At 45.6% G+C, this 25,360-nt stretch overlaps 3 protein-coding genes across 10 annotated transcripts in view; 2 read left to right on the top strand and 1 right to left on the bottom strand.

Moving 5' to 3' along the window:
* LOC128252368 (sodium-coupled monocarboxylate transporter 2) overlaps positions 1–11,477 on the top strand; it is a 36,539-nt gene extending 25,062 nt beyond the window's left edge. For 4 of the 7 annotated variants that reach the window (XM_052980056.1, XM_052980071.1, XM_052980079.1 and 1 more), the window contains 9 exons: positions 1,009–1,250; positions 1,793–1,940; positions 8,740–8,914; positions 8,994–9,129; positions 9,573–9,732; positions 9,808–10,026; positions 10,085–10,463; positions 10,530–10,672; positions 10,737–11,477. In XM_052980056.1, coding sequence (XP_052836016.1) covers positions 1,040–1,250; positions 1,793–1,940; positions 8,740–8,914; positions 8,994–9,129; positions 9,573–9,732; positions 9,808–10,026; positions 10,085–10,463; positions 10,530–10,672; positions 10,737–11,208 — 2,043 coding nt within the window. In that variant the 5' untranslated portion in view covers positions 1,009–1,039 and the 3' untranslated portion in view covers positions 11,209–11,477. Of the gene's footprint in view, positions 1–1,005; positions 1,251–1,792; positions 1,941–8,739; positions 8,915–8,993; positions 9,130–9,572; positions 9,733–9,807; positions 10,027–10,084; positions 10,464–10,529; positions 10,673–10,736 lie in introns of all 7 variants that reach the window. The other 3 variants (XM_052980047.1, XM_052980065.1, XM_052980030.1) reach the window with 1 other exon arrangement.
* A 330-nt stretch (positions 11,478–11,807) lies between these two features.
* Positions 11,808–20,734, top strand: LOC128252663 (ectopic P granules protein 5 homolog). The gene is made up of 15 exons (XM_052980565.1): positions 11,808–11,958; positions 12,016–12,743; positions 12,806–13,091; positions 13,247–13,707; positions 13,762–13,989; positions 14,041–15,255; positions 15,311–15,454; positions 15,519–15,696; positions 15,831–16,798; positions 16,861–17,317; positions 17,384–18,140; positions 18,207–18,915; positions 18,973–19,293; positions 19,354–19,929; positions 20,308–20,734. The coding sequence occupies exons 1-15, from the start codon at positions 11,932–11,934 to the stop codon at positions 20,618–20,620; spliced, it is 7,368 nt and encodes a 2,455-aa protein (XP_052836525.1). The 5' UTR covers positions 11,808–11,931; the 3' UTR covers positions 20,621–20,734.
* Positions 20,735–20,800: 66 nt separating this feature from the next.
* On the bottom strand, positions 20,801–25,360 carry LOC128252664 (serine/threonine-protein kinase greatwall). 2 transcript variants are annotated; one of them, XM_052980566.1, is made up of 6 exons: positions 24,995–25,357; positions 23,362–24,195; positions 22,847–23,008; positions 22,658–22,786; positions 21,495–22,500; positions 20,801–21,426 (listed from the first exon to the last, which is right to left on the bottom strand). In XM_052980566.1, exons 1-6 carry the CDS (start codon positions 25,142–25,144, stop codon positions 21,161–21,163), a joined length of 2,547 nt encoding a protein of 848 aa, XP_052836526.1. In that variant the 5' UTR covers positions 25,145–25,357; the 3' UTR covers positions 20,801–21,160. The 2 variants fall into 2 exon arrangements, with proteins under 2 accessions (XP_052836526.1, XP_052836527.1); XM_052980567.1 differs by lacking the exon at positions 22,658–22,786 and having other exon boundaries at positions 24,995–25,360.

Here is a 25,360-nt window from a genome sequence, read left to right as displayed (position 1 = left end):
GATTTTGAACATACAAAAAAAGCAAGAAGTCTACTTTACGACAGCTTTAGGTAAAGGAGAAAACCCAAAGCTGCGTTATGCCATTTCTTTTGGCCGCCTGGCCCCCGAATCACAGGGCAGCTCAACAGCTTGGCTCAGCTATAAAAACACAAAGTCGCCGCCAAAGTCGCACTTAAGCTGCACTCTCCTCCCCTTTTCTCAATTTCCCCACTCACACTCACAGAAACTGAAGTACAGTGAAATGTCCTTACTGAGCGACGTGCATACAGATGTCAGCAAGTGGGGCAAAGTTCATAGATTCAAGCAACGAGCCATATTTTGCTTAGGTGCACTGTGAAAAACAAATCTTAGGTTTACAACACTTTATAAAAGAATTAAAAGGGTTAAATTTACAAATTTACAGTTGGTTAATATAAACATTTTTTTTTTACTTTTTTAATAGAAACCTTTGCTTTTAACCGGATTATACGAGTATAACGACTTAATTATAAGTCTTTTTATATGTTTGATAATTTGAAGTATTAAGGTATCAGTTTTTCTTAAAGAATTCATTTTGAAATAATAATAATTTCAATGTTTACTTTATGTTTACAAACATTGTTTCTGTGTGGGGCATTTTGCCCGCTTTTTGCCGCTCATTTGGCCTGTCCCTATCTGAAGAGGTTCAGTTGTAGGGCGGTTGGGTGCACTGGTGGCTGAATGCAAGTGTTATGATGGGGGTGGAGGAAGCCACAGCCACCCACAACCCACTCGCCTGCGGATATGCAACAATGTTGTCAAGTTTCCTGCTTGAAAACGGGGCCGCCGAGCCACGGAGCGCTCAGTTGGCATTATGTCCAACGGGCGTGACTAACATGCACATGCTCAACTGTGCTGGAAAACGTTTTATCCAGCTCACATCTCACCTAAAAGCCCCCCCAAAGTTGAAAAGATTGTGTTTGTTTTTTGCCGGTGTCCAACTTGAATTTTGATTTTCATTTCTTGCCTTTCTTCATTTATTTCCAGCAGAAGCAGAAACAAAACCAGAAGCACCAGCAACATGGCCAAGGACTTGAGTACTATGGGTTGGGATTACCTGATGTTTGTGCTGTTTATAGCCCTCACCGTCTTAGGGCCGCTCTGGACACGCATTTTTGGCAAAAAGAAGGAACGCAGCAAAGCCGATTATGTTTTTGCCACTGGCGGAGTTTCGATTGTGGCGGTAATGATTTCCATAGCTCGAGGAACTTTGGGCGTAAGATCCGTGCTCGGTGAGTTAAACTTATTTTGGTTAATTACCAGAAATTCTTAAAAATCAATCTGTTTATAACAGATTTAGAAAACACAGATTGAGATTATTATTTTTAAAACACTAATGAAAAAAATTAGAAAATCAAAATATTTTGTACTTCATTTAAATAATTTTCGCTTCTATTTTTATCCATTGCGGTATTTAGTTATTTTTAGTTGGTATTCATATATATTAGAATATAATTTTTCTTTGTCTTTGACTATTTTTGGAAACCAAATTTAAATTAAATAAAATATATTAATCAAATAGGAACTATTTCCAGTCTAATGTTTTCCACAATCATGCAATTTAATTGGCTTTGACTTTATGTTTAATTTAAATATTGTACATAAAAGTTTGAATTCAATAGTCGCATATATATTTTATAAGTTTTCTTTGGTGTGTTATTAAAAATAGTTTGGTTTGTTTTTTTCACTCAAAATTTAAATTGCAAATTTAATTTTGTGTTGCATTTGGCGCCAGTCTATTCCTCAATATAAATACTATAAAATTGATTTTCAGGCTATCCCAGTGAATTGTATTACCGCGGATCAGCCATGTGGGAGATCATATATGGCATGATGACCGCCTATCCCATCGTTTGTTTCATGTTTGTGCCCGTGTACTTCAACCTGGGCATCACCTCCGTGTACCAGTACATCGATCTAAGGTGAGTCCACTTCCCACGCAGTCCGAGCCAAGTCACTCCCATGAGCGCCACATCGTTTAATTAGCACGGAACGGAGCGCGGCAACAGGAAAATTGTTATTTAAACATCCATTTTAATTTCGACAAATGCGTAGCAGCGACTGGTCCATGGGTTTTTGTGTCGCTTCTCTTATCGCCAAAGCGCACACAATTTTATTCTTCATTAAGAAGGCCAAATGAAACTAAAACGAAGAAGCGCCAAGGGCTCAACTGAGCTCAGGTTCTGCTTTTGCTATTGCTATTGCTATTGCTGTTGCTATTGCTGTTGCTCCTGGCACAAGATGCTGCGTTGCTAAATAAATTTGAATTACATTTTACACAAAAAACGAACAAACAGAGACAACAACAATGAGCCGCTAACAAATGGCCAAACAAAAGCCGAGCCGGCAGAGCAAATAATCTATAGATTTGTTCTTGCCCCGCCGAGGATACCAACTTGGACTTGGACCTGGAATTGGAATTGGAATTGGACTTGGACTCAGTTTTAGAACTTGGTCTCTCGGATGCTATCGCAGAGTTGCCGTCAGTGTGTCTGTGACTTCTCCTGCTCTGAACAGTTCATCCTCCTCCGTTTCCATTTCCATTTCCATCTGTCGCAAGTTGTCGCCTCGTGGGCCTAATTGTTTTTTAAGTTCGAAATTAGTTAACAAATTTGTTATCAAATGTTTTGCAGTTTCGACAACAGAATTCAATTAATTGCAAAAACTGACAAGGCAAACAGTATAGGAAGGGGGTGTGGCCATGGTGGGCAAAGCATAATTTGATTGAAATTTAATTGGCATGTGCCGCACATTGACAACATTTGCGGGGCGTTTTCGGTAGGAGAAACTGGACGATGTCGAACTTAGAAAAGCGAAAGCTGTGCAGAATTGACAAATTATTTAAATGTTTGCTTGAAGAACTGGAGGTAATTTGTAAATTAGCATAAACAAACGGAAATTAATGACAAAATCGATGGGATACAAGTCTACATGGTGTGTTTTTACTAGTTTGATAAATTTCGATAATCCAAGGATTTGCAATAACTGAATAATTTGCCCTAATGACTTAAAATGTTTACAAAAAATTACAATGATAAATATTCATATATTTAAATTAATCTTCAGAAAATTCATATTTTATTGTTAATATTAGAAAACAAATAAAATTAATGAGTTGTTAAATCACCTATACCTACAATTCAATAAATAGCTTTGTGCCTTTCATAGCACAGTTAAATTAATGACCACATCAGTGACTGATAAAGTTAGTTTTCAAAAAATACCATTTTATAAATGTTCATTTTACTCGGCTCGGACGCAACACTCAAACTAATTGAAGAGCCAACGAGTCGAGCTACTCCATCAATCTTAGTCAATTGGCTTTGCCCCAAGCGAAGAAATAAAGAAAGCAGGCAAGAGGAAAACAAGAGATCCGAAAAGGGTTGAGGAGGCGCAACATGGCCAAATGTTGCCCCAAAAAGTTGGGCACACAACATTTGGATGCCTCATTGTCGCTTGTCATCGCAACTGGCGCCCCGCGACATGTTTATGCATACAACTTCATCAAAATAGGCTGAGCCTCTGGTCTGGCAGCGGCAAAATGTAGATGGGAATGGAAATGTGGTCTAGGGCACACGCACACACATAGGCCGATAAGTGAATATGCTACAAATTGGCAAAAGCCACTTGGCCAAAAACATCCAACCGGGCCAAAAAAGCAAGTTTCAGGAAAGACAAAAGCCTTGACGTTGGCAACACGAGGACAATGCCATTACATGAAAGAGTAGATAGTTTATTTATTAGGCTCAAAGATACCCATCAGCTTCTGCTTAAAAATGTTATACAATTAAAAATTTATATATATTTGTCTAATGAAAATATTCTAAAAATACTTAGTTAAATAGCATACCACTTGCTAATAATAAGAGATCTTTGGAATAACTATCACATTGTTCTAATGTAGAATGTAATATCCAGAAACTTAAGCAACTGATTATTCATATAATTTTAAACAAGAAAATAATTTTCGGGTTCATACAAATCGAACCACTCTAATATAGACACAGAGAAGTTGGTATGTACAATTCTGACAAGACAATATACTCTTGAATCCTGCGATAGCCGGGTATAAAGCCAAAAAAAAAAAAAAGAAACCAACAACAAAGAAGCCACTCGGTCTGAGGCTGTTGACAAATTGTATGACAATTCGTTTGTGCCATAATGTTTATAAATAGCGCGTGTTGTTGCCTGTCATTGGCATCAGGCATAAAGCATCAAGCATCAAGCACCAAGCCCCAGAATCTTCAACCCCCAAAAACTGGCGAAACAAAAAACCTAAGACATCCCAAGCACACACGCACCCACCCAGAGTCGTGGATTCTCTCACTTGTCAGTCGCCTGTCGCAAGTGATGTCTGCCACTCAAGTTGGGGGGCGGAGAAGTGAACGAATTGGGCGGATTGGGCGAAGAGGAGTGGGCATGACCCTTGACTCGCTGCCAACTCAAGTGTTAGCCAACTCACACAGAGATTTGCTATCTGGCCCCTATCGAGTTCAATGGTCAAGCAAAGTTCGGCTTGGCTTTGTTCGTCCCGGATAATTCATACACCCGGTGATTGCGGGGGTGGCAATTACATGTAAATAAATTGATATCGAGCTTGTGTGCCACCGAGAAGCGGGAGAGATCAATGCGAACAGTTGCTGGCACTTAGCAAATGGAAAAAATGCATTCCGGCTTCCTCCTGGTTTATTTACGAGTACAAGAGGCCAAAGTGCTCCTGAGTGAATGATAACCAAATGAAAAAAAGCCAGCAAAAAACAGGTTGGCCGTGTGTGGTGGGGGGCAGGTGTTAAGGGTTCGGCGTTTTAGGACGACATGCATACGCATAAATAAAGACGTTTTCGGCGCTACAAAGTGAGGCCGTGATTTGCAATTCAAAGGCAACAAAGTTGTTTGGGAGTAGCACACATGCCACAGTTGGAACAAAATATGAACGGGGATATTGGACACATGCGAAACAGGTTGCAAAGAACTTTTTACGTTCTTTCCAAAAATGAAGCAATTAATATTTTGAAGCTTCCTTAAGCTGCCAGCAAGGTTAAAAACATTAAAACATTGAAAGCCATACAAATCTAATAGATTGCCGAAGCAAGTCATTTATTTTCAGATTTTCAAATTTTACAGGCCAAGCTTATGAATAATGAGTAAAAAAAGATTGAAATTTATAGCCTCAAAAGATTAATTAACTTTCTACAAAATATTTAGAGCTTTTGCCAATGTTTCATTGCTACGTTATATGAAAACCATTAAAGAGTACATTAAATTATCCTACAAAACACTAAAACACTGAAGCAATTTCAATTTTAAACTCTCAACAAATTCTTGATTTCTTTTAGAACCAGAATTAATCATTTATATCTCTTTTTAAACATATGCTGTTCACCTTGTTGGGTAACTCGTAGTCGATTTAATCAACTGAAACCTTTCACATTTGATTCCTTATTTCCCACCTTTTTTGTGGGCGGCTTTTAACGCAGTGACGGCACTCATATGGCTGATTATGTTTATTTATGCATGACATTTAATGCAATCAAATGTGTCGCCCTTCTTGCCGGCTTCACCTTTGCTTAGATTGCCTTTGAGTGTAAAATTAACTCGACCCTCCCAAGAGACTGATTTGGGTTGGGATGGGCTGACTAAACGGCGATTATGTGGCCATTGTACAAAACCACTCGTCATATTAAATTTGCCATTAATTTATGCCTCTGTCGCCTGGCCAAAAACTGGCTTAGCGGCTTGCCATGATAAATGATGGGTCCGAGTTGCAGACCGAACTCAATTTCAGAGGGCTGGCTGGTTCGGATTGGGGAAGTGAATCCCCTGCAGGTTAGGGCCAGTGTTCAATTAATGGATGGTAGGATGGGTGGGCCTGCCTGCTGACCTGCTCATTCACTGGCAACCCGTTTTCGCACTCTCCCTCAGTGGCGATGGTCATTGACGTTGTCCTCCGTGGTTGATGGGTGTGGGTGTGAATGTGGGTGTGGGTGTGTAAATGGGAACTGTGAGTGTCCTTGCTCGTAATTGCTTGCCCGCTGGCATGGCTGCAGCAATTATTGCATACTTTGCGGCACTTACATTTCATTTAAAGTTATTAAGCGACCATCGCATCGTAGGACGTCTTTAATCAACTCAGCGAAGTAAATTATGCTGGCGGATGGCGAATGGCGGCGGATCAAGCACACTGGCTGGTTGAATCAATTAAACTAAAACAAAAGCCAGGACCAGGCCAACGTTCAATCAACTGGACGGCGGTGACAGCCTCAGGTCATTACTCACACACAGCCGGAGTGAGAGATGGAATGAAGGACAGTCAGACCGACAGACAGACAGACAGATAGACAGAGAGGCAGAGAGGCAGACATACAGACAGACGAGCAAATCCTAAGCCTGGACAACTGGCCGAGCACTTATTGTGATGAACACAATGTTAACAGGCTAAATGAGAAACAAATGCCACAATCAGACAACGTAGAAAAACACTCGCCGAGCAAGTAGAAGACGGAATGAAAGGCAACCGAAAACAATAAATCCCATAAATCATATTAAATTGACATATCAGGCTAAAATTGACCGCAAGCAACAATATGCCAAGCACGCGTGTGTGTGTGTGTGTGTGTGTGTGTGTGTGTGTGGTGTGTGTTTGTGGGATATTGTATCCTACAATAATATTTCTTTATCAATTTCCACAACACGCTCAGTCCTGGAGAAAAACAAGAAAAACCAAAAAAACACGAAATAGATGAGACGCAAAAAGGGCGAATGCCTAAATAAATGTTTGACCAGCCAAGCAAACCGAACCGTACCCTACCGTACCGTACCGAAATCCCACCCAGTGCCACGCCCATTCAATCAACACATATAAGAGCGACTGTCATACGACATGTCGTCCATGGCCCAATTGGCCAGGCTATTATGCCAGCCCTGGAGTTTTCCACAGCGGTCTTTTCCAATTGTTTTCCTTCAGTCCACAGCCACAGCTGTGTCGCAATTAAAGTGTGTATCAAGCATACGCCGCGTTGTCATGTAAACCGCTTAAAAGCGCTTCCTCTTTCTTTTCCCGCCCCAAACAATGTAAAGTCGATCGGGTAAATATGTTAAGCCCGATTTATGCAAAGCATGCCTGGGGACGTTCGGGGGCGTGGCCCCTACCGCCCTTCCGCCCACATGTCAATTGATGTTTGCCGATGGGGGAAAAGTGCAACATCATTAATTAATAGCCAGTGCGGCGTGGTTCCTTTGCGGAAGCCTGAGGCTTCGTTTTGTAATAACCAGAACATTAAGGCGATTAAATATGAAATCCACTGCATCTCTGCCTTCGTCTAAATATGCACTTAATCCGCTTGCCGAACACCTGCGTCCCCAATCGCTCATGCCCCATGCCCAGGACCTCAGCCAAGACACGGCCCGTTGACAACCCAGCCCAGATCAATATTGGCCAAGGGCAATTAATCATTTAGTGGGGCCATCTCACACACGTAGTCCATTGCAGAGACACCGCATAACAAACAGAAAACAGAGACGGGCAGACTCGAAACAAGACGTGGAGTTGGGGCCTTCAAAAGTGGATTTTGCAGTCAGGCCCAAATGTTCAACAAGAAATTACTTGTGATGACAATTCACAGTCCGGTTCAAAGGTGTAAGGGCAGCTCTCAGCCTGCAGTCGATAGATCAAAATTTCGGTAGGGAATGCCAATTCCATTCGAAAGTCAATTTTTGTTGTCCTAAATAAATGTTTTAAAACCAGTCCTCTTTAAACCCTGACTTCCTTTTACTTCCATTCCAGTATATTTTTAATAATTTAGCGAGGTATTTAAATATTGCAGTTATTTATTGCATTTCATATTAATAACATAACACACTGTTATCATTATTTTAGTCAAACGAAAAAAGTTTCTAGACAGTTTTCATTTACTGGGGAGGAACTTTCAATGATATATGATTAATGAACATTTCAATAATCCAAAATAATGTGGTATTTACATATGATGGCAATTTTTGTAAATACAAATATTATTGAAAAATAATGTAATTAATTCCAAGGCTGGAGATAACATGTTATATTACCTTATCGTCTTGGCTTTTGTATATACTCAACTTCCTTTAGTTTTACAGTCTGTATAACTTTTAAGTAGTTCCGAAACGGACTGTTGTGTTTGTGGCCGAACTAGAGGCTTAAAGCTCAGGATGCCAATCAAAGGATTAGGGACGTAAAGCAGTTTATTTATTAAAGACCGCACCCGGCGGATGCGTGAGCAAAGGCACTTGAGACATTCGCCCATGGCCACATAACGCATACTAAACGATCATTATGTGGACCCCCAACGCAGTGCTCTCCATCTTGTCGCGCATTTCGCATCAAATTAACACACAAATTTTTACAGCTCAGGCCATAAAAAGCGCCCAGCTCAACTATAAAAACAATCAAAACGAGTTACAGACCCGCCAATTTTCTTAGGTTTTTCTCTCCCATGTCGTAAATTCCACCCGCCCCCTCGCCCGATTCCACATAACTTCTTTACAGCGGTAGTAAATCATAAAAAGAGGGGGGTGCAGCACAAAAAACAAGAAACGTAACGCGAGAAGGGGTCCAACATTAAAAGTTTCATAAAAATAAATCAACGGATAGAGTGCAAGGGGCACCTGGACGAGCTGCTTAATTAAAGCCTGTACTCACCTGCTCCCGTGTTTCATCCTTACACTTATCCTTTTCATCCTTTCCAGGTTCAAGAGTCGCACAGTGCGATGCCTGGCATCGGCGACGTATATCGTGCGACAGATCTGCAACCTGGGCATCACCGTCTACACTCCCAGCGTGGCGCTGTCCACGGTGATTGGCATACCCTACTGGGCCTCCATCGCCGGCATGGCCATCATTTGCATATTCTTCACCATTATGGTAAGTTGGGGTCGGGAATGCCAGCAATTTAATGATGGAAATATTTAAATTCCCGTTCACCCCTGTTCCAACTCATTAGGGCGGACTGAAGGCGGCCATCAATGCGGACGTCATCCAGACATTGACCATCCTGGTTGTCACTGTGGCCGTTTGCATCCAAGGCACCATTTCCACGGGCGGCGTGAAGAAGGTCTACCAACTAAATCGGGACAATGGTAAGCCATCAGTTGCTGGGCGATTTGCTTCGATTGATCATGGCAGCTTATTAGCCAGCTGCCAGGATGTGTGTGCGTGTGTGTGTGCGTGTGTGTATAGTGCTGACGAATGATGACTATTAAAATGGCATCCATTGTGGGATGCCGTTGCTCCGCTACTGTTTCTGTTTCTGCGCCGGCTCATTATGCACATAAATGATGATGATAAAAGTGGCATAAAACAGCGGCATCCCAATCCGATGGGGGAGGAAATGGCAGCCTCGCATGACGACGACGACAGTAATAAATGTGTGTCGGCGAAGCGTTTGTCACTCGAGTTTGAGTTGTTGGCTGTCATTGTGCGGCAATCGTGGGGCTTCTGGGAATGCCTCCACATGCCGCTCCTCCGCCATCTTATCCCCGCCATGCACTTGCACTAAAGACTCCATCCCATTTATTCCCAGGACGTCTCAACTTCTGGAACTTCACGGGCGATATGACTGTCAGAGTGGATACCACCTCGGCGTGGCTGGGGCAGCTGTTCATGTCCCTCTCCCAGATCGGATGCCAGCAGAACTTTATGCAGCGCTATGTCAGCTTGAAGTCGCTTAAGCAAGTGCGTGGGTAAGTAACTATAATCGGAAAACAGTATTAAACATATGTACATATATCAAAATGAAAACATCTCTTAACTTGCAGTGTGATGCTGAGCAACGTGCCTCTGGTGTTCTTCTTCTTTTCCCTCTCCTGGATCTCTGGCATGGTCATCTATTCAACGTACATCAATTGCGATCCCTATGCCGAGGGCTACATTAAGAAACCCGATGAGATCCTGCCGTTCTTTGTGGAAGATCAGCTGGGTTTCCTGCCCGGCTTTGTGGGCATTTTCATGGCCACTCTGTTCAACGGAGCCCTTTGGTGGGTAACACATATTTTGGATAAGAGTTTCATCAACTAATAAAAATTAACATTCCAGCATGATGGTGTCCAATCTGAACTCCCTGTCCACTGTTATTTGGGAGGACTTCGTATCACAGTTCCCCAAATTCAAGGGATTTTCCGACAAGCAGCAGCTGAGGGTTCTGAAGCTGATCAGCGTGGTCTGTGGCCTGATCATTATGTGCGTGGCCTTTGGAGTTGGTCTCCTGGCGGGCGTCATTGAATCCTCGTTGCTGGTGTTCTCGGCCACATCGGGCCCACTGTTGGGCTGCTTCATCCTGGCCATGCTGGTGCCCATTGCCAACTGGAAGGGCACTTCCGCGGGCATGGTCACCGCCTGTGCCTTTGTGCTGTGGATCATCGGCGGTGGCATGACCGTTGACAAGCCCAACCCCATGCTGCCCACCTCCACGGTTGTAGGTTTTGAAAGTTGCCTTTTTCGAAGTCACCGATTTGTAAGCTGTTATATTGTACTTTCGTAGGGCTGCACCAACGACACCTTCTCGCAATCCATTGGCAAGCCCATCATTGAGCCAGGACAAATGCCATGGTTGCTGGCACACTCGCCCGTCGATGGATACAACCAGAGCTTTGTGGCCACGCCACCCACCATTGCACCTGAAAGGCAAGTTAAATAGTTAGTTGATAATTACAATATTAAATCAATTATATCTCTAATCCCCAAGCAGATCTGGACTGGAGAGCTTCTACTCGATCAGCTTCATGTACTACAGTTTGATTGGAACCGCCTTGACCGTGATCATTGGCACGGTGATCAGTTTGTTGACCCAGCATCCGGATGACGCCTACGACGGCAAGCTGCTGCATCCGCTGATCTTCCGGCTGTGCGAGCGCTTCTCCGGCCGGAAGCCGTACTACGTGAAGCACGAGGAGGAGTCCGGATTGAATGGAAGGAGCAGCAGCGATTCCTCGGCCACCACGACGACCTGCAAGGAGGAGAAGGTCAACCATGGGTACGAGTCCGCGCCGGAGGACAAGGAGAAAAGCAGTCCCATTGCCGTGGTGTTCACCACATCGGAGGGATCGCCATCCGCGGATCAGCAGACCATTTGCGACAGCAGTCGGATCCAATTGGACATCGTTCCGGGAGAGGGCGAGACGGGCGTGTATCGCCAACTTGCCGGCCGATCAGCGCTCTGAGGGTTAACTATACACATATATAGTTAGTTGGCCCCACCACTTAGTCCGTAGTCCGTAAGATAAGCCCTAGAGTAGACCAATTAGTTAGCCAAGTGTTTTTCAAGTCTATAAAGATGCTGTGATTTCTGTGCGCGACTGTTGTTGAGCAATTGCTCGCGTATTTGTAGCAACTCGAGTTTCATTCGCATGTACTTACCGCATGTGTGTGTGCGTGGCAGCGTGCAATAAATAAAGACAAATAAACGTATTTTTGATACAAAATCACACGACATATTGCTTATTTTACTTTCCCGTTTTGTTTATTTTTTGCGCGGGTCAAAACTTGCAGCACATGGCCAGTGCTGCCCATCGATCTGCCTATCGATAACAATCGCACAGCCATGTCCAGGGATGCAGAGGTGCTTCGTGAGTCACGAGTTGACAAATGATTATTTATTGAAGGAATGCACAAAGGAATTAAAAGTTAAAAAAGTAAGAAAATTAAACAAAGCTAGTGTGTTAGTTTGTTGAGTCCCACAGTTTTTGCCGTGCCACAAATTGTACTTAAATTTGTTGTGGTACTTACTCGTAAGTACTCGTGACTTGTTCGTGACTGCTTACAGCTGTTTTCCATATGCTCCCATCCCTATTATGTGGGGATTTTTGTTTGGCGGTGCTGCGTCTCCCATAGAATGCACAAATAGAACGCAAATAGTGCTGGCCGTAGGAAATCCAAAGTGAATCATGGCCACGCTAGTGAAGTCCAAAAAGGTGGTGGTTCTTGGCATATAAAAACTAACTAACTTTAACCAGATAAACTAATTGCAGAAGAGCAAGAGGTCTCGCAACGAAGGGCAGATCCAAAAAGAGGAAGAGGAACATGCTGAGTTATCAACAAGTGAAGAACAAAGACCTGCGGAAAATGTATCGCTGCTGGAGGAATTCGAGCGGGTGGCGGCCATGGCCAGCAGTTCCAGTGGCGAGGCAATCGTTAGCCACGAGTGCTGCATCTCCAGCGATGTGAGGGAATCGCCGGTGGAGCCGGAAACCGAAACCCTGGAACCCATAGAAACGACAGCTGAACCCAGTGCCCCAAGTGCCCCGCCCCCGACAACCGTCCACATTGTTCAGTATCCCAATCTGCAGCCCATGCAGTTGTCCAACAGCCGGGTGGAGGAGCATTCGGCTAAGATCGTCTACCGGCAGACGGAGTCTGCCTCCGGTTTCGCCCTGGCCAGGAGTCACATTAAACCCTTGAGTGTCGAGGAACTCCGACAAATCTACGATTGTCCCGACCTGGAATTGGTTAAACAATTTGAGCTGGAGTTCCTCATGAACTCCCTGCTAGAGTCTAGCGAATCAGATCCATTATATGCCGCTCTCATCGAATACTATGAACTGCAGGGGAAGATCACCTCCAATCTGCACGATGTGGAGAAGATTCGCAAAGGCTGCTCGGACTCGCAAAAACAAATCTGGGCGCGGCAGCCAGTAACGCGAACATTCAGTGGAACCTGCGGCGATGGCAATGTGGTCCAGGAGAGCATCACATACGAGTGAGTAATGGCTTACTTCTGTAAATTATTTACTTACTAAATGATATATATTTTCGCCGCAGTCTCATCAAGGTGGACCCTATCAAACTAGAACTGGCCCGGACCACTCTGGCTAGTCTTTATGACCTTGTCTGTCACACTTACACCAACAACCTGATCACAGCCAAGATAACCAAAGTTAAGGTGGACCAAATCATCAATGAAATGCTGGCCTATCCCAATGCAGATGACCAGTCGGCGTTTTCATTGCATTACTCGCAATCTGGGCAGGCTCTGGAGTGTGTTTCGCAACTAAGAAGAGCCATTTCCATACTGTTTAGCTTTGTTCGAAGGCCAAGTCCTAATGCGGTAATTGCTTTGCTTCTAAATACTTTAAAAAAAAGGTTAAAAAAAACTTTTTGAGTTCTGATTTCTACGCAATATTATTATAGCTTACAAATGTTGAAACCGGTAGACCTAACAATAACCTTATTACATTTATTTAAACTCAATTATATCGACAGAATTTCGACAAGGACCTCAAAGAATGGCTGCGCAAGCTGATTGCCCTGCAACTACTGCTGGCCACCCGGGAGGATCACTGGTTCCTGCTGTTTAACATCCTGCGCTGTCCCAATGGCGTGGGCTCCTGGGCCGCCCAATTTCTGCAGCTGCCTGGGACAACAGCATTGCGTAGCGGTTCCCAACAGAACGATTTGCCACTGGACCTAAACTCACCCGAGCTCAACCACTGCATGGCCGTGCTGCAGATCCTGCTGATGCCCGTGAAGAAGCGGAACGAGTATCTCAAAAGTCAGACCCAGGCGACTCGGGAACTTTCGGGTGCGGCGGGGGTTACGGATCGCTGGATAGTGGTGGATTCCGATGGCGAGGATTCGCACACACCCACTGGAGAATGCATAGGACTAAAGGAAAGCGACCTTATCGCACTGCTCAACCAGTTGCCCTTCGAAAAGATCTTTATGTGAGTTGAAAAGCGGCTTAATATAAAGTTTACTATAGCCATGTTTCTCCATAGATCTGCCATGCGCATTGAAAAGTTTCTGGACGACTACATTATCGAGCCAGATATGATCACGGCGCAGCAAATGCTCGCCTTAGTGGTGTTCTTTTCCCAGCTAGTTAAAACAATGGGCGAGGGGTTGCTAACCTACAACAACGAGCGGTACAAGCAACTGGCCAAACGTCTCGGACGTTTGGTCCGTCATACCCTGCAATATGTCTTTGATTACCACGAATTGTTTATGTGAGTGGAATACTAAATTAAGTAATTAGGTATTAATTAATTGCTTTGCAGAAACAACAACCTGGCCAAGTCCTCGGAGATGTACGAGCGCATCCAAGTGGAGCTCCAAGCACTGCTCGTTCGCTCCTGCGGCTACATCTACCGCACACGGAATCTAGGCACCTGGCAGTACTTTTCCACTCTGCCCTTTGGCACCTTGGATGCGGAGGTGATCTGGCACTTGTTCTACTACTTAAATGTGGGCTTTCCCATGGATTTGGCCAATGATTTGGTGAGCAATGCAGAGGCTGCCTTTCAGGCGGAAGACTTCTGGCGCAAATTCGATCTGGCGAATGCGGATGTGGCTCCTGAAGACATGTACTACCTGCTGCAGACCTTCTTTGAGATGGCCAACGATCGAAATCGCTCTAAGGACGGAAGCCTCGTCAAGGCCATCTGCCTACATATCTTCCACATCGGATACATACACCAATCAACGAGGGAGATTTGCTATAAAACAGCACGTGATATGCTGGCCAACTTGATGGATGAGGATCTGTTTGGTTGCCTGTTGGTTCTGCTAAAGATGCGTTACGGTGAAGTTGATCAAGCGGCGTATCTTTTCAAAGCTTTGCCCCTGGAGAACTGGCACCCCACCATGGAAAGCTTTGAGGTGCTCTCGAACTGGCTCCTCCACTTTGACTACCAATCTTCGGAGAGTCATTTGGCGCGCTTGATCATCAGTCACTTGAACTGGGGACTGGACTGCGAGGGACGGCTCTTCCTGCCCCACAATATTCATGTGAGAATGGCCCATCTGGTGAATGAGGCTCTGAACAAGTACGCTCCCGAGGTAATTGGAGCCTCCGGCATTTCTGAAAGCGTGCGTCAGGTTTCCTCACTGATTGATTCCACACAATCGAGTCGGGAGCAGTTCACCAACTGGTGCTGGCGCATGGTCTCCGTCCTCCGTCTGCATCTGATGGATCAAGGGGTAGAGTCCGTGAAGCGCACGCTTCAGCATCCCACGGAACCACTACTATTTATTCCCGAACTGGACCGAATGGAGATGATCTTTCAGGGCGTAAACGAGAATCGCCCGCTGGCTCTGTATGTGGGCATGCTGGTCAGCCTGCATGGCCACTCCATTCCGCTGATCTGCCAGCACGGATTCAACCTTTTGCAGCAGCTGCTTCTGGATCACCGGCATGCGGCCACCATTCGCTGCTTGGAGTTGATCGTTCCGCTGTTCCTGGAAACTCCAGAAACTCTTGCTAATTGTGAAAGGTTCGCTATTGAAACTAAAATCCACTAACCAAATGGTACAACGGATATCGTTTAGTTTTCAGAAACTGTTAATTACTCTTCTAAATGCGGACAGAACTTATTTGAAACTGGCTAAGGACATGGTCTATGCCAATTCGATTGGCCCTATTCTAGAACTGCTGGACAACATGCTTCATCATCAGATTGTTTCGTATACAAGGTACATTTTTAGTTATATTTTTCAGTTTATTTTTAGTTACTGATCTTCGATTTATTTTTCTTAGCTATGGTCTTTGCTCACCGCTTAATCTTCTCAACATCTGGCTCAATTGCTTTACCACATTGCCAGGTTGGTCTCAGAATTCGAATCTTTTGTATCTGCTCGACAGAATGCTGCGTATTTCCTACCAGTTTCCCGACTGTCGTGCTCAGGCTGTAGAATTTTTCTACAATTACTATAAGGTAAATAAAGTACTGGTATTTACCTATATATAAAAGTAGGGATAACAGTAATATTCCATTAATATAAGAGCTTAACTAATTTTATTGAATATCTTTATCTATTTTTATTGTTTTCCACTTATTTTGTACTACAGGACTGCACAGATTGGAAGTCAGCTCCTAAGGGATCAGCTCTGAAAGCTTTTTTCGGCGGTCAGTCGCCTTCGCGAATACCTTTGATCTCGCCGCAAAACTGTTGGCTAAATTTGGTGCTGCTGGAGATTGAGTTCCGTATGGTGGATACCCGCATCTTTCCGGAGCTTTTGCGCCAAGTTTCCGCTCAGCCCGTGGAGGCGGCTCTCAAGAAGACCTTCTCGTTGAGCAAAACCAGTGCCTTTCCCGCCAGCCAACTGGTGATATTCAAGTACGCTCAACTGCTGGCCAGCATGGAGAGCAATCATGCTTTGTTTCCCATCGTCTGTCAGAAGTTTTTTGAGCTTTATCTCTGGCGAGTGCCCACTGAAAACGAATCGCTTAACTTTAGTCACAACTTTGGCGTTTCCGACAAGTTCTACGAACACAATGTGCCTTTGATGAAGAGTATTAAGTCGCAGCTCAAGTCTGCAGAGTCGTACTACTCCGCGCTGGCGACCAAAAGCGCCAGTGACGATGCCATGGCCCATTTCTATCGCAGCTGCTGCAAGCTGATGCAGAACTGTGCGCTCTGGCTGGAGGATACCCAAATTAATCGCTTCACCAGCGACGCGGAGCAGCTACCTGCGCAGTTTAACTCTGAGAAACTGCGTGAGCTGTTGAGTGGTCATGTCAACCACTGGACGGAGTTCATCTGCCTGGCGACACTGCGCAAGGAGCAGCGCCATCAGGCGGATCAGTGGGGACGAAAAGTGATGCGATTGCCCAACCAGAAGTCACCCAGAACTCCAGTGCAACCGAAGCCGCGACAGCCACCTGCTCAACACATAAAGAGTCTGCTGACTACCTACGAGAAGGTTGTTCCGGTTCCAACCCATGTTCGTGTAGAACCCATCCAGACGCCACCCGTCGATGGAAACATTATGACGCAGCTTAAGAAGCCCTTGAACACGTTCAACTCAACGGCCAAGTAAGCTTGTTTTCATTTATAAAACTGTTAAATATAAACCAAACTTATTTGTACACCTTTAGCAACTACCATTACAAGACGTCCGAGCTGAACTCCCTGAACCTCAACTATTTGGAGAGTGTGCCGGCTCTTTACCAGATGGTTCCCTACGAGGAGAAAAGGCGAAAGGAGTGCACATCCTTGCTCTTCAAGCGAAACTGTACGGCGCCAGCCAATATCACTTTGACGCCAGAGCATATACGAATCAACGATGCTATATCCCGTAAGCAAACGCAGAATCGCGAACGACATGACAAAATTGTAGAGGATCTACTGTTGGCAATGAATGTGGATAGCTTTGCCCAAGCAATTGAGGAGTTTGGTGTCTGCATCGGTGCCCTTCTCGTTGCCCCAATGGAGTCGAGAGTCACGCAAATTGGAGTGCAGGTGTTCTACCATCTGGTGGAGAACCTTAACGAGGTGACCATGAAGTTTCAGGCAACACATGACCTGTATATTGAGGTGCTAGAGAAGCTAGGGGTATGTATCATATAATGTTAATGAAATCTAGTTCTACATTTTAGTAAATATGAATTCATTCCCCAGGTTTTTCTGCAAGCAGATCAGGCTGCCCAGGGCTTGGTTGTTCTTCGCCTGGCCCTCAAGCGACCCGATCTCTTGGAGCTACTAGCCGGTGTCTTTGTGCCCAGTCGCACGGACGTGGAGCACTTCTTGCCCATGTACGAGTTCCTCATTGACTCCCATCTCAAGCGCTGCGACACACAGACTCTATTTGTGCTATTCTCCAAGTTCGACCTGTTGGCTTGGATGGAGGCCTACCAGCCGAAGCTGAGTGAGATCAATCGCCTGCTTATGCTGGTACTGCAGGGACTGGAGGCGTGGTCCCAGTCGGATAGCAGTCTTCTGCAGGATCAGTTCCGTCGCCATCTGGTCCACATCTTCGGCTACGACTTTCCGCAGCACTATGGCGAGGTGATGCAGCTGGTTCTGGACCGCACTTCGGACCAGAAGCTGATGCCAGTAGTGCTTTTGGATCTGCTAAATGCCTTGTTCGTTCGATCAAATTGTCCAGAGATTTCTGTGAAGCACAACGAGGTGCGCGTGCATGAGATCTCCTTGGACTTTGCCCGTCGCCAGAAACTATTCACCCTGAAGGCGGCCACGGACACGCTTTTGCTCTTGTCCCGGCACTTTCAAAAGGAGCGTCTCCATCACGGGCTGCATGGATTGTATCCCAAGCACAAAGACTACTGCCAGCCTCTGGTTCTGTGGTTCACCTGCTTTGGTCACACCCTGCTGGCCTCGGCCATTTGCAGCTACCAAGAGCTTTTAGCCGATCAGAGTGAGTAAACCACAATGTTCTTGGTTCGATATATATATACCTCTTATTAATTCCTTGCTATTTCAGTTAGCGACATTGTCTTCGGATCCATTGTGGAGACCTACGGGCCGTGGCTTATACCCTACACCGAGCAGACGGTTAGTGGCGTGGCCCACTGGATCCGCCAACTGACACCCGGTCAGAGCAAAGTGCTCTTGCCATGGAGCGAGCAGCAGGTTGGCAGCAGCAAACTCATGATCCGTTCCTTCGTGGCCACCATACTGCAAGTGCTGCAGTATCTGCCATCGTCGAACAAGATTCTGGAGCACGTGTTTGCCTGGTATGTGCACCACTTCGCCCAACCGAACATAGCTGGCCACGTGCTGGGCCCCATTCACGAGGGAATGGCCCAATTGCCCTGGGAACGTTTCCTGCCGCCGACACAGCACGTGGACCTGCTTTACGATAGCCTTCAACGGTTCCTGCCGGAATCGCACGCCATGCTGGGGCACATATTCATTCGGATTGACTGGAGCAACTGGTTTGCCCAGATGCCCCAACCGGTGGCCATTCTCTCTCGGCTCTTCGGCATCTTCGTGAAGATCGCCTTCGAACCGAACATTCACATACATCCGAATACCAGCAAAATCCTAGAGGACGCCATCCAGTATCCGTGGCACCTGGTGGAGTACAGCGAGCTGGAGCAGCTGCTAAAGTGGTTCGTGGCCAGCGTGGAGCCAGCCATTGCACTGAAGTTGCCAGCCGAGACCAACTATGCAGATCGCGCTGTCTTGGAGTGAGCTAATTTAAACTGAATATTGAGTTATATCCAATCATTTTGTTTTTGCCGCAGACTTCTTCGCTTGGCGTGTGCCATGTCGCCGGAACGATCGGCCCAGGAAGCCGTCGTCCTGGGCACGGCCAAGCGAATGCTCTACACCCGCTCCATGGTCCGCATGCAGCGGGCCTGTGGAGCCAAGCACAAGAAGCTCCTGGCCACAAAGGATGGCGAGCGGGCCTTTACTGACGCCTTCCTGGAGCTGCTGAACAGCATCGACCGGGCCATCAGCAGCTGCAGTGAGCATCGTACGCCGGAGGAGCAGCGCAGGGAGGCCCTCAACCTCATGCTGGAGTTGGTGGCGCCCACCCAGACGCAGAGCCAGGAAGTGTCCAAGTAAGAAATACTTGATAAGCCCTCTATTTTGCTGTTTTAACTTCGATTGTTCTTGTTTAGTATACATATTAAGGCTCTTATTTGGTGGCAGCAGCGATGTGCACCGGGCAACCTGGTTATGTGCGCCACCCTGCCCGCCATCGGCCACCTGAACACGTACATTGCTAGCATTTATTCGCTACTGGAGGCGAGCATAGAAAACTACTTTCGCACCTCGCCCGAGAGTGCTCCGTGGCACGCGCCCAGCTGGCAGGGCTTAATGGAGGCGCTTAGCATGTCGCTGCCCAAATTGGACCTTATGCCGATCATGCAGGGTGCCTACCTATTTTCGCTGCACGTTTTCGTGGTCTACAAGATGGAGGAGATCGCCATGGACGGGGACAAGGTGACCTTTGTGCAGGATCTCAGCCAGCTGCTGGAGAATCTGAAGACAAGTCCACTGACTGAGCCACGAATGGCTCTCGTCTGGGGCGTGATTATTGCCCGTGGCTGCCAGATACTGCCGAGCAACCAGCTGGTGAAAAAACCACTCCACATGCTGGCCAGGCACCTGCAGATTGCATCAACAAAAGCCGAGGGGTGGGGCGATGGGTTGCTGGGTGCGATTGGTCTTAAGTCGGAGGTGATAACAAACAGGTAAGTTATTTAAATATTTATTGCGTTTATACCCATGCTGAGGGTAATATAAGATTGTTCACAGGTTTGTAACGCAGTGAGAGATCAGTATGACTAGATAAGTTAATATAGTAATGTCCTTCTAGAGACTTAAAACTATAACAATCCTTTTTTTTATGTGTACGTAGTTCAAAAACAGCGCATAGCTGACAACTGTCTAATTTTGGCCTTCTTTTATTTGAATATAAACAATTGAGGTTCTTTCAAAATCGGTTGACTATCGTATAGCTCTCATATATATGTCATACTGACCACATGGTTCTACAGACAGAAACTTTTTAGATATTTGAAATGCGGATAACTGGAAAATGCAATACTTTTTCCCATACATTTTTTCAGACGTAAAGTATTAACACGTTGCTTGGCCTGCGTCATCTTCTCACTGTTCCCGGCCAATCGGGATCTCCGTATACCGTCAGAGGAGTACGAAAGCGCAATCCGCGAGCTCTCCATGCTGCTGGCCAACAAGAAGTTCACCGATATCAAGCCCCTGATCGTTCGGGCCGTAAGCCTGCTCAAGGAAAGCACCTTTCCCGACATCCAGGCCGTTCCACACATGGTCTGTCGGTTGATCAGCATCTTCTACGAGCAAAGCTATCTGACGACCATTCCAGAGATCTGGGACTGTGACTTCAAACTGATCGCAACATAGCTTACCGACCAAGCAAACGATTCTAAAAATCTTTACAGCCAGTTGTGTTATTTTCCAGGTGTTATATATCATCTAACTAGGTTAAGGGTAAATAAAGTGATGAATTTTGTGCAATTTGTAAAATTGCAAGAAAGTATAAATTGTAAATAATAGCGGGATTTTATGTATTCGAAATCCAACTTCATTTTTTAAGCTACAACTTTATTGGACATATCTCGAAGGTGCATACGTGAAGCTTTTTGTTTAAGCGTAGTTACAATAACAAACTCGAAATCATTACCGATATTACATAATTTTAACGCTGATCAGGATAATCGACCATCCAGACAGCAACAATCGAATGAATGAATGTACAAGGAATTTAATGATACAATTGAGTGAACTTTAAACAAAATATAAATAAGTAGGGCTAGACGAACGATAACAAAAGGACATTAAAGGTCTACTCTTAGGTATTGCTATATGAGAATATAAATAACGATAGGACAGTGCTCGCGACGAACGAGCTAAAACGGAGGCAGCCGGGCTCCGATGGGGCAGTCAGTCTTCCAAGGCAAAGTTGGACAGCTGCAGGTGCTGAAGGTTGTTGCGCGCTTCAAAGTAACCCGTGTCCGTGGGATTGTCTGGTGTGGGCACAAACGGCGGCTCCGTGCTGCCGATATTCTCCCAATCGATGCAGCTAAAGTGTCGCATCTGTTGCACCTCCTTGGCGGCCGGTCGCTCGTTCGGATCCATGGTAAGGAGCAGTTCCACAGCTTCCATTGAATCGACGGATAACGCCTCATCGCCTTCGGGCCATTCGATGTCTGCAAGGCATTTGGGAATAAAGCAATAAATAAATTAGTTGTAAGACAACAAGCTATATAAGACTCACTTTTGTTCAGAATGTTGTCAAATACTTTCTGAGGCGTCTCGTCGTTGAACGGCGGAATGCCGGTCATGAACTCATAGAAGCAGACTCCCAAAGCCCACCAGTCGACGGCGGGACCGTGTCCCTGCTTCAGCAGCAGCTCCGGTGCCAGATAGTCGGGCGTGCCCAAAATGCGTTCGTTGGACACGCGAGCCCCTCGCCGCACCGACTTCGGTGTGCGAAACGGTGTGTTGATGTTCGCGTTCTTGGGCGTCTTTGGCAGGACGCCGGCCCCGTGGTTGATGGGCGACATCGTGGGATCGTCGGACAGCTTCAGGTGGTACTGCACCCCCGACATCTTATCGGCGGCAGCGTGTTCCCTTTTCTTGTTCTCAATGGACAGGGGCAGAGCGAACCGGGTGGCCTTCAGCTTGCCCAGCAGGCCGCCATCGCGACGTGGCATCTTCTGCGAAGAGACGGGCGTAGAGAAGACCACATTGGCCACGTTCGCCTCCGGTCCCAGCAGATGGTTCATGGGCAGCTCGTCGTCGGACAGAGAGCGCACCTTGAGCACTCCCCGGATCGGCGAGGAGCGGGCCTTGCGCTTCTTCGGCGTGCTACTGCCAATGTTGAGGATCTCGATCTCCTGGGTCAGTCCGGTGTTAGCGCTGCCGTTGCCCGAACTGGAGCCGTCGGCCTCCATGCTGGACATGTTGTCCGAGCGGTTGACCAGGTTGATCTTCCGCTTCATGCCGCGCAGGAAGTCGGGGCGCTTGAAGTGCTTGGACAGATTGCGGAAGGGTGAGTTCATGTGGATACCACTCATCTCGTTGCCATTGGTCATGTTGTAGCTGCGCGAGTAGTCCGAGCAGCTATAGTCCTCCTTGGACTGACTCAGGTTTTCCGCATTCTTCTCAATCGACGAAGCCGTGCTGCTCTCGCTGTTCTGGTTAAAATGGCAACTGGAGTAATCATCGCCCTTGCGACTCGACACGCCCGAATCCTCCTGCCCCTTCGAGATGCGATTACGCTGGGAAGAGGGTATCAGGCAAGATATTAAATTACTTATAAATATGATATTTAAGCCCCAAATCCATTTGTTAGCAGCAAAGTTAGTTTAAGGAAGACTACTATAACGAAAACAGGACAATAGACAACCACACACTCATGCACATATGCCAACGCACCTCGTCGACTGATCGCCTGCGCACCATGGAAAACTCAAACGAAGCCTCGCTTGCATTTTCCAGTTTTGGCAAGTGTTTGCCTCCATTGGTGGCCATGTTACCGCTGTCCTGTTCGGCCAGCTTGCAGCCCTTTCAGAGAGTCAACAGTTTATGCAAATGAATACAGGCATAACTGGGCCACACACTTACCTGGCAGTTGACCGTGTCCAAGGCGAATTCAACGCGTCGCTTGCTGGGAATCGTCTCCGCTGCAGTAGCACCATTTCGGGAAGCCTCCAGTGGTGGCGAGCACTTGCTCAGATCAGCCGAATTGCAAGTGTGGAAGGAGCACGAAGAGCTGCTATCCTGGGGCTGAGAAAATAGAACTTACAAATTTGAGACCGTGCCGTAAAACACTTTAAATTAGCACATACTTTAAAGTGAAATTAAATCGATTGGCTTGATTTGATATTGTGACAACAAAACTGTGTTTATATCTATCTAAACCGCTTACGAATTCGCTTTAAAGAAAAAAAAATCATCCTAAGAAAAGCTTAAACTTTAAAAATGTTTTTAAATAGTATTATTTGTTGTTGCTCTATTAAAAATGGAATTAGTTGCTTAGATAAATCAAAAGTTGTGCATGTTAGAACATCTTCAAGTTCCACATGAAATTTGCAATCTAATAATTCTTGTTTTGACAAAAAAAAGATAGTTATACCCACATTGATGTTGGTGGTGCACGTGTGGGTGATGGATTCATTGGCCTCCTCGGCGGAGAAAAATGGCGATACCCCGGAGATCTTGCTGTCGCTCGTCTTCTCCGCATCGTTGAGCGAGGTGTCGCCCTCGCTGTCCGAGAGCTCCATGATTAGGCTGTGCTTGTTGATGGCCTGCAGCAGGTGGGAAGTGCCGGTGGCCATCTGGCACACTCCGTTGGCCTGGCCATTTGAGGTGTAAGCCAAGTCCTGCAGCTTTTTCTCGGAGCCAAAGGACAAATGCGAGGTGAGCGACAATAGTTGGCCCGGCGTGCGGGCATTCAAATTTGGCGAACAGTTTATAAGGTCGGAGATCTCCAAGTCTCGCCGCATATCGATCTTGCTCAGTCCAAAGTCCGTGAGCTTCACATGGCCTGTGGCCGAGAGCAACATGTTGTCCGGCTTGATGTCCCTGTGCACGATTCCGTGCTGATGCAGATACTGCAGCGCCATCACCATCTCGGCCACGTAGAACCTGGAGGTGGGCTCGTCAAAATACCCAAACATGGCCAGCAGGGACTTGAGATCCCCGCCCACCATGTACTCCATCACCAGGTAGACGTAGGACAGCGATTGCAGCGAGTAGAAGAGACTGACACAGAACTGGGAGCGGGACAGGGCCAGGGCGTTTCGCTCGGTGATCACCTGGGACACCATATTCTTGTTGATCATCTCCGACTTGCGCATCACCTTGATGGCGAACAGCCGCTTCGCATCGTTGTTCTTGTAGCCAAGGAACACCTTACCGAAGGCGCCGCGACTAATTGGCTTGATGATAACGAAATCCTTGATCGTGGGAATCTGTAGTGGCGAAAAATCATTAAAGGAAACTTGTGAAAATGAGGATATAGTCATTGTAAAGCCACTGGAATTTTGTATTATACCATTAACTTATTCAAATGAAGAGAAATCAAAACATTAATAATAATATTGAATTAACTTATTAATTTACAATAAACCCGGAGAAGTAATATATAATTTAAATTTAACATTCATAATTTTATTTGCACATAGTGTACAGTTTTTAAAAAAAACTTCGAAGAAACATTAAATAGAGCTCAGCTCTACAATTGTATAACATTATAATTAGTGATTATCTCAAAAGTCTGGTGCACTGTATATTTGCTAACTGTTAGTTGACCATATAAGCGAAAAAAAATAGACTCATGTGTACAAATTGAAAAATTGTAATTTAACACCTTTTAGAAGAAGAAATACATTTAAATTATTTATATTTTCGTGTTTTATTATATACATATATATTATTGATTTATTTTGGTTTGGATTCAATGCAAATAGTTTGTACCCTGTTTATTACCAGCAAATTGTAATGTAAAGGGAAGAAAAGTGGGAAGCAAAGGGTAAGATACTGTGGTTGTTTTTGTTTGCCCAGATTTATTTTATATTACTTTCTAAAGTACGCAAAGTTCGTATTAACTTTGGTTCAATAAATAAACATTTTTCCTTGATTTTCCATCAGTTTAAAATCTTTTTGATCCTTTAACATTTATCACTTTTTTGGCGCATTTGAAATTTTCCTTGGGCTAACTGTAAACCACCCACGTGTGGTACCCGCAAATTCAGTACTTTCTCCACTTACCTTGGCATTTTGGGAGTGATTCTCCGGCTTGGTGGTGAGGATATTGATCTTGTCCAGCAACTGCTCACTGTCGATCAGCGAGTGGGTCTTCTTTGGGGTTTTGTAGTCGATGTGGGCATCCGAATGCGAAGTCGCATCGCCATTTTCCATATCTCCAAGATTTCCGATGGTCAGGTCAAGATTTCCCACGCGTTTGCAACAAAACTATGCGATTGGCGTTTAAGACAAGGCTCTTGTTTTATTAAATGTTGAATTTAGTGCTGGTAGCTCGATTATTGCACAATTATAATTTCAAAAACACATTTAAACAGCGCGTCTATTTTCTTTGCTTCGAACAACTCTATTAGTATGACCAAAGACTTGACA

The sequence above is a fragment of the Drosophila gunungcola genome, chromosome 3R, assembly GCF_025200985.1.
Source record: "Drosophila gunungcola strain Sukarami chromosome 3R, Dgunungcola_SK_2, whole genome shotgun sequence".
Lineage (NCBI taxonomy): Eukaryota > Metazoa > Arthropoda > Insecta > Diptera > Drosophilidae > Drosophila > Drosophila gunungcola.
Note: the sequence above shows the minus strand (reverse complement) of the source record. Positions and strands in the feature narration are given on the sequence as shown.

Coding starts and splice junctions, on each gene's coding strand:
- LOC128252663 (XM_052980565.1), top strand. CDS start 11,932: ATGGCCACGCTAGTGAAGTCCAAAAAG. Junction 11,959..12,015: donor CGCTAGTGAAGTCCAAAAAG/GTGGTGGTTCTT, acceptor AACTAATTGCAG/AAGAGCAAGAGGTCTCGCAA. Junction 13,990..14,040: donor GATTACCACGAATTGTTTAT/GTGAGTGGAATA, acceptor ATTGCTTTGCAG/AAACAACAACCTGGCCAAGT.
- LOC128252664 (XM_052980566.1), bottom strand. CDS start 25,144: ATGGAAAATGGCGATGCGACTTCGCATTCGGATGCCCACATCGACTAC. Junction 22,501..22,657: donor GCAGGCGATCAGTCGACGAG/GTGCGTTGGCAT, acceptor CCCTCTTCCCAG/CGTAATCGCATCTCGAAGGG. Junction 21,427..21,494: donor TGACAACATTCTGAACAAAA/GTGAGTCTTATA, acceptor AATGCCTTGCAG/ACATCGAATGGCCCGAAGGC.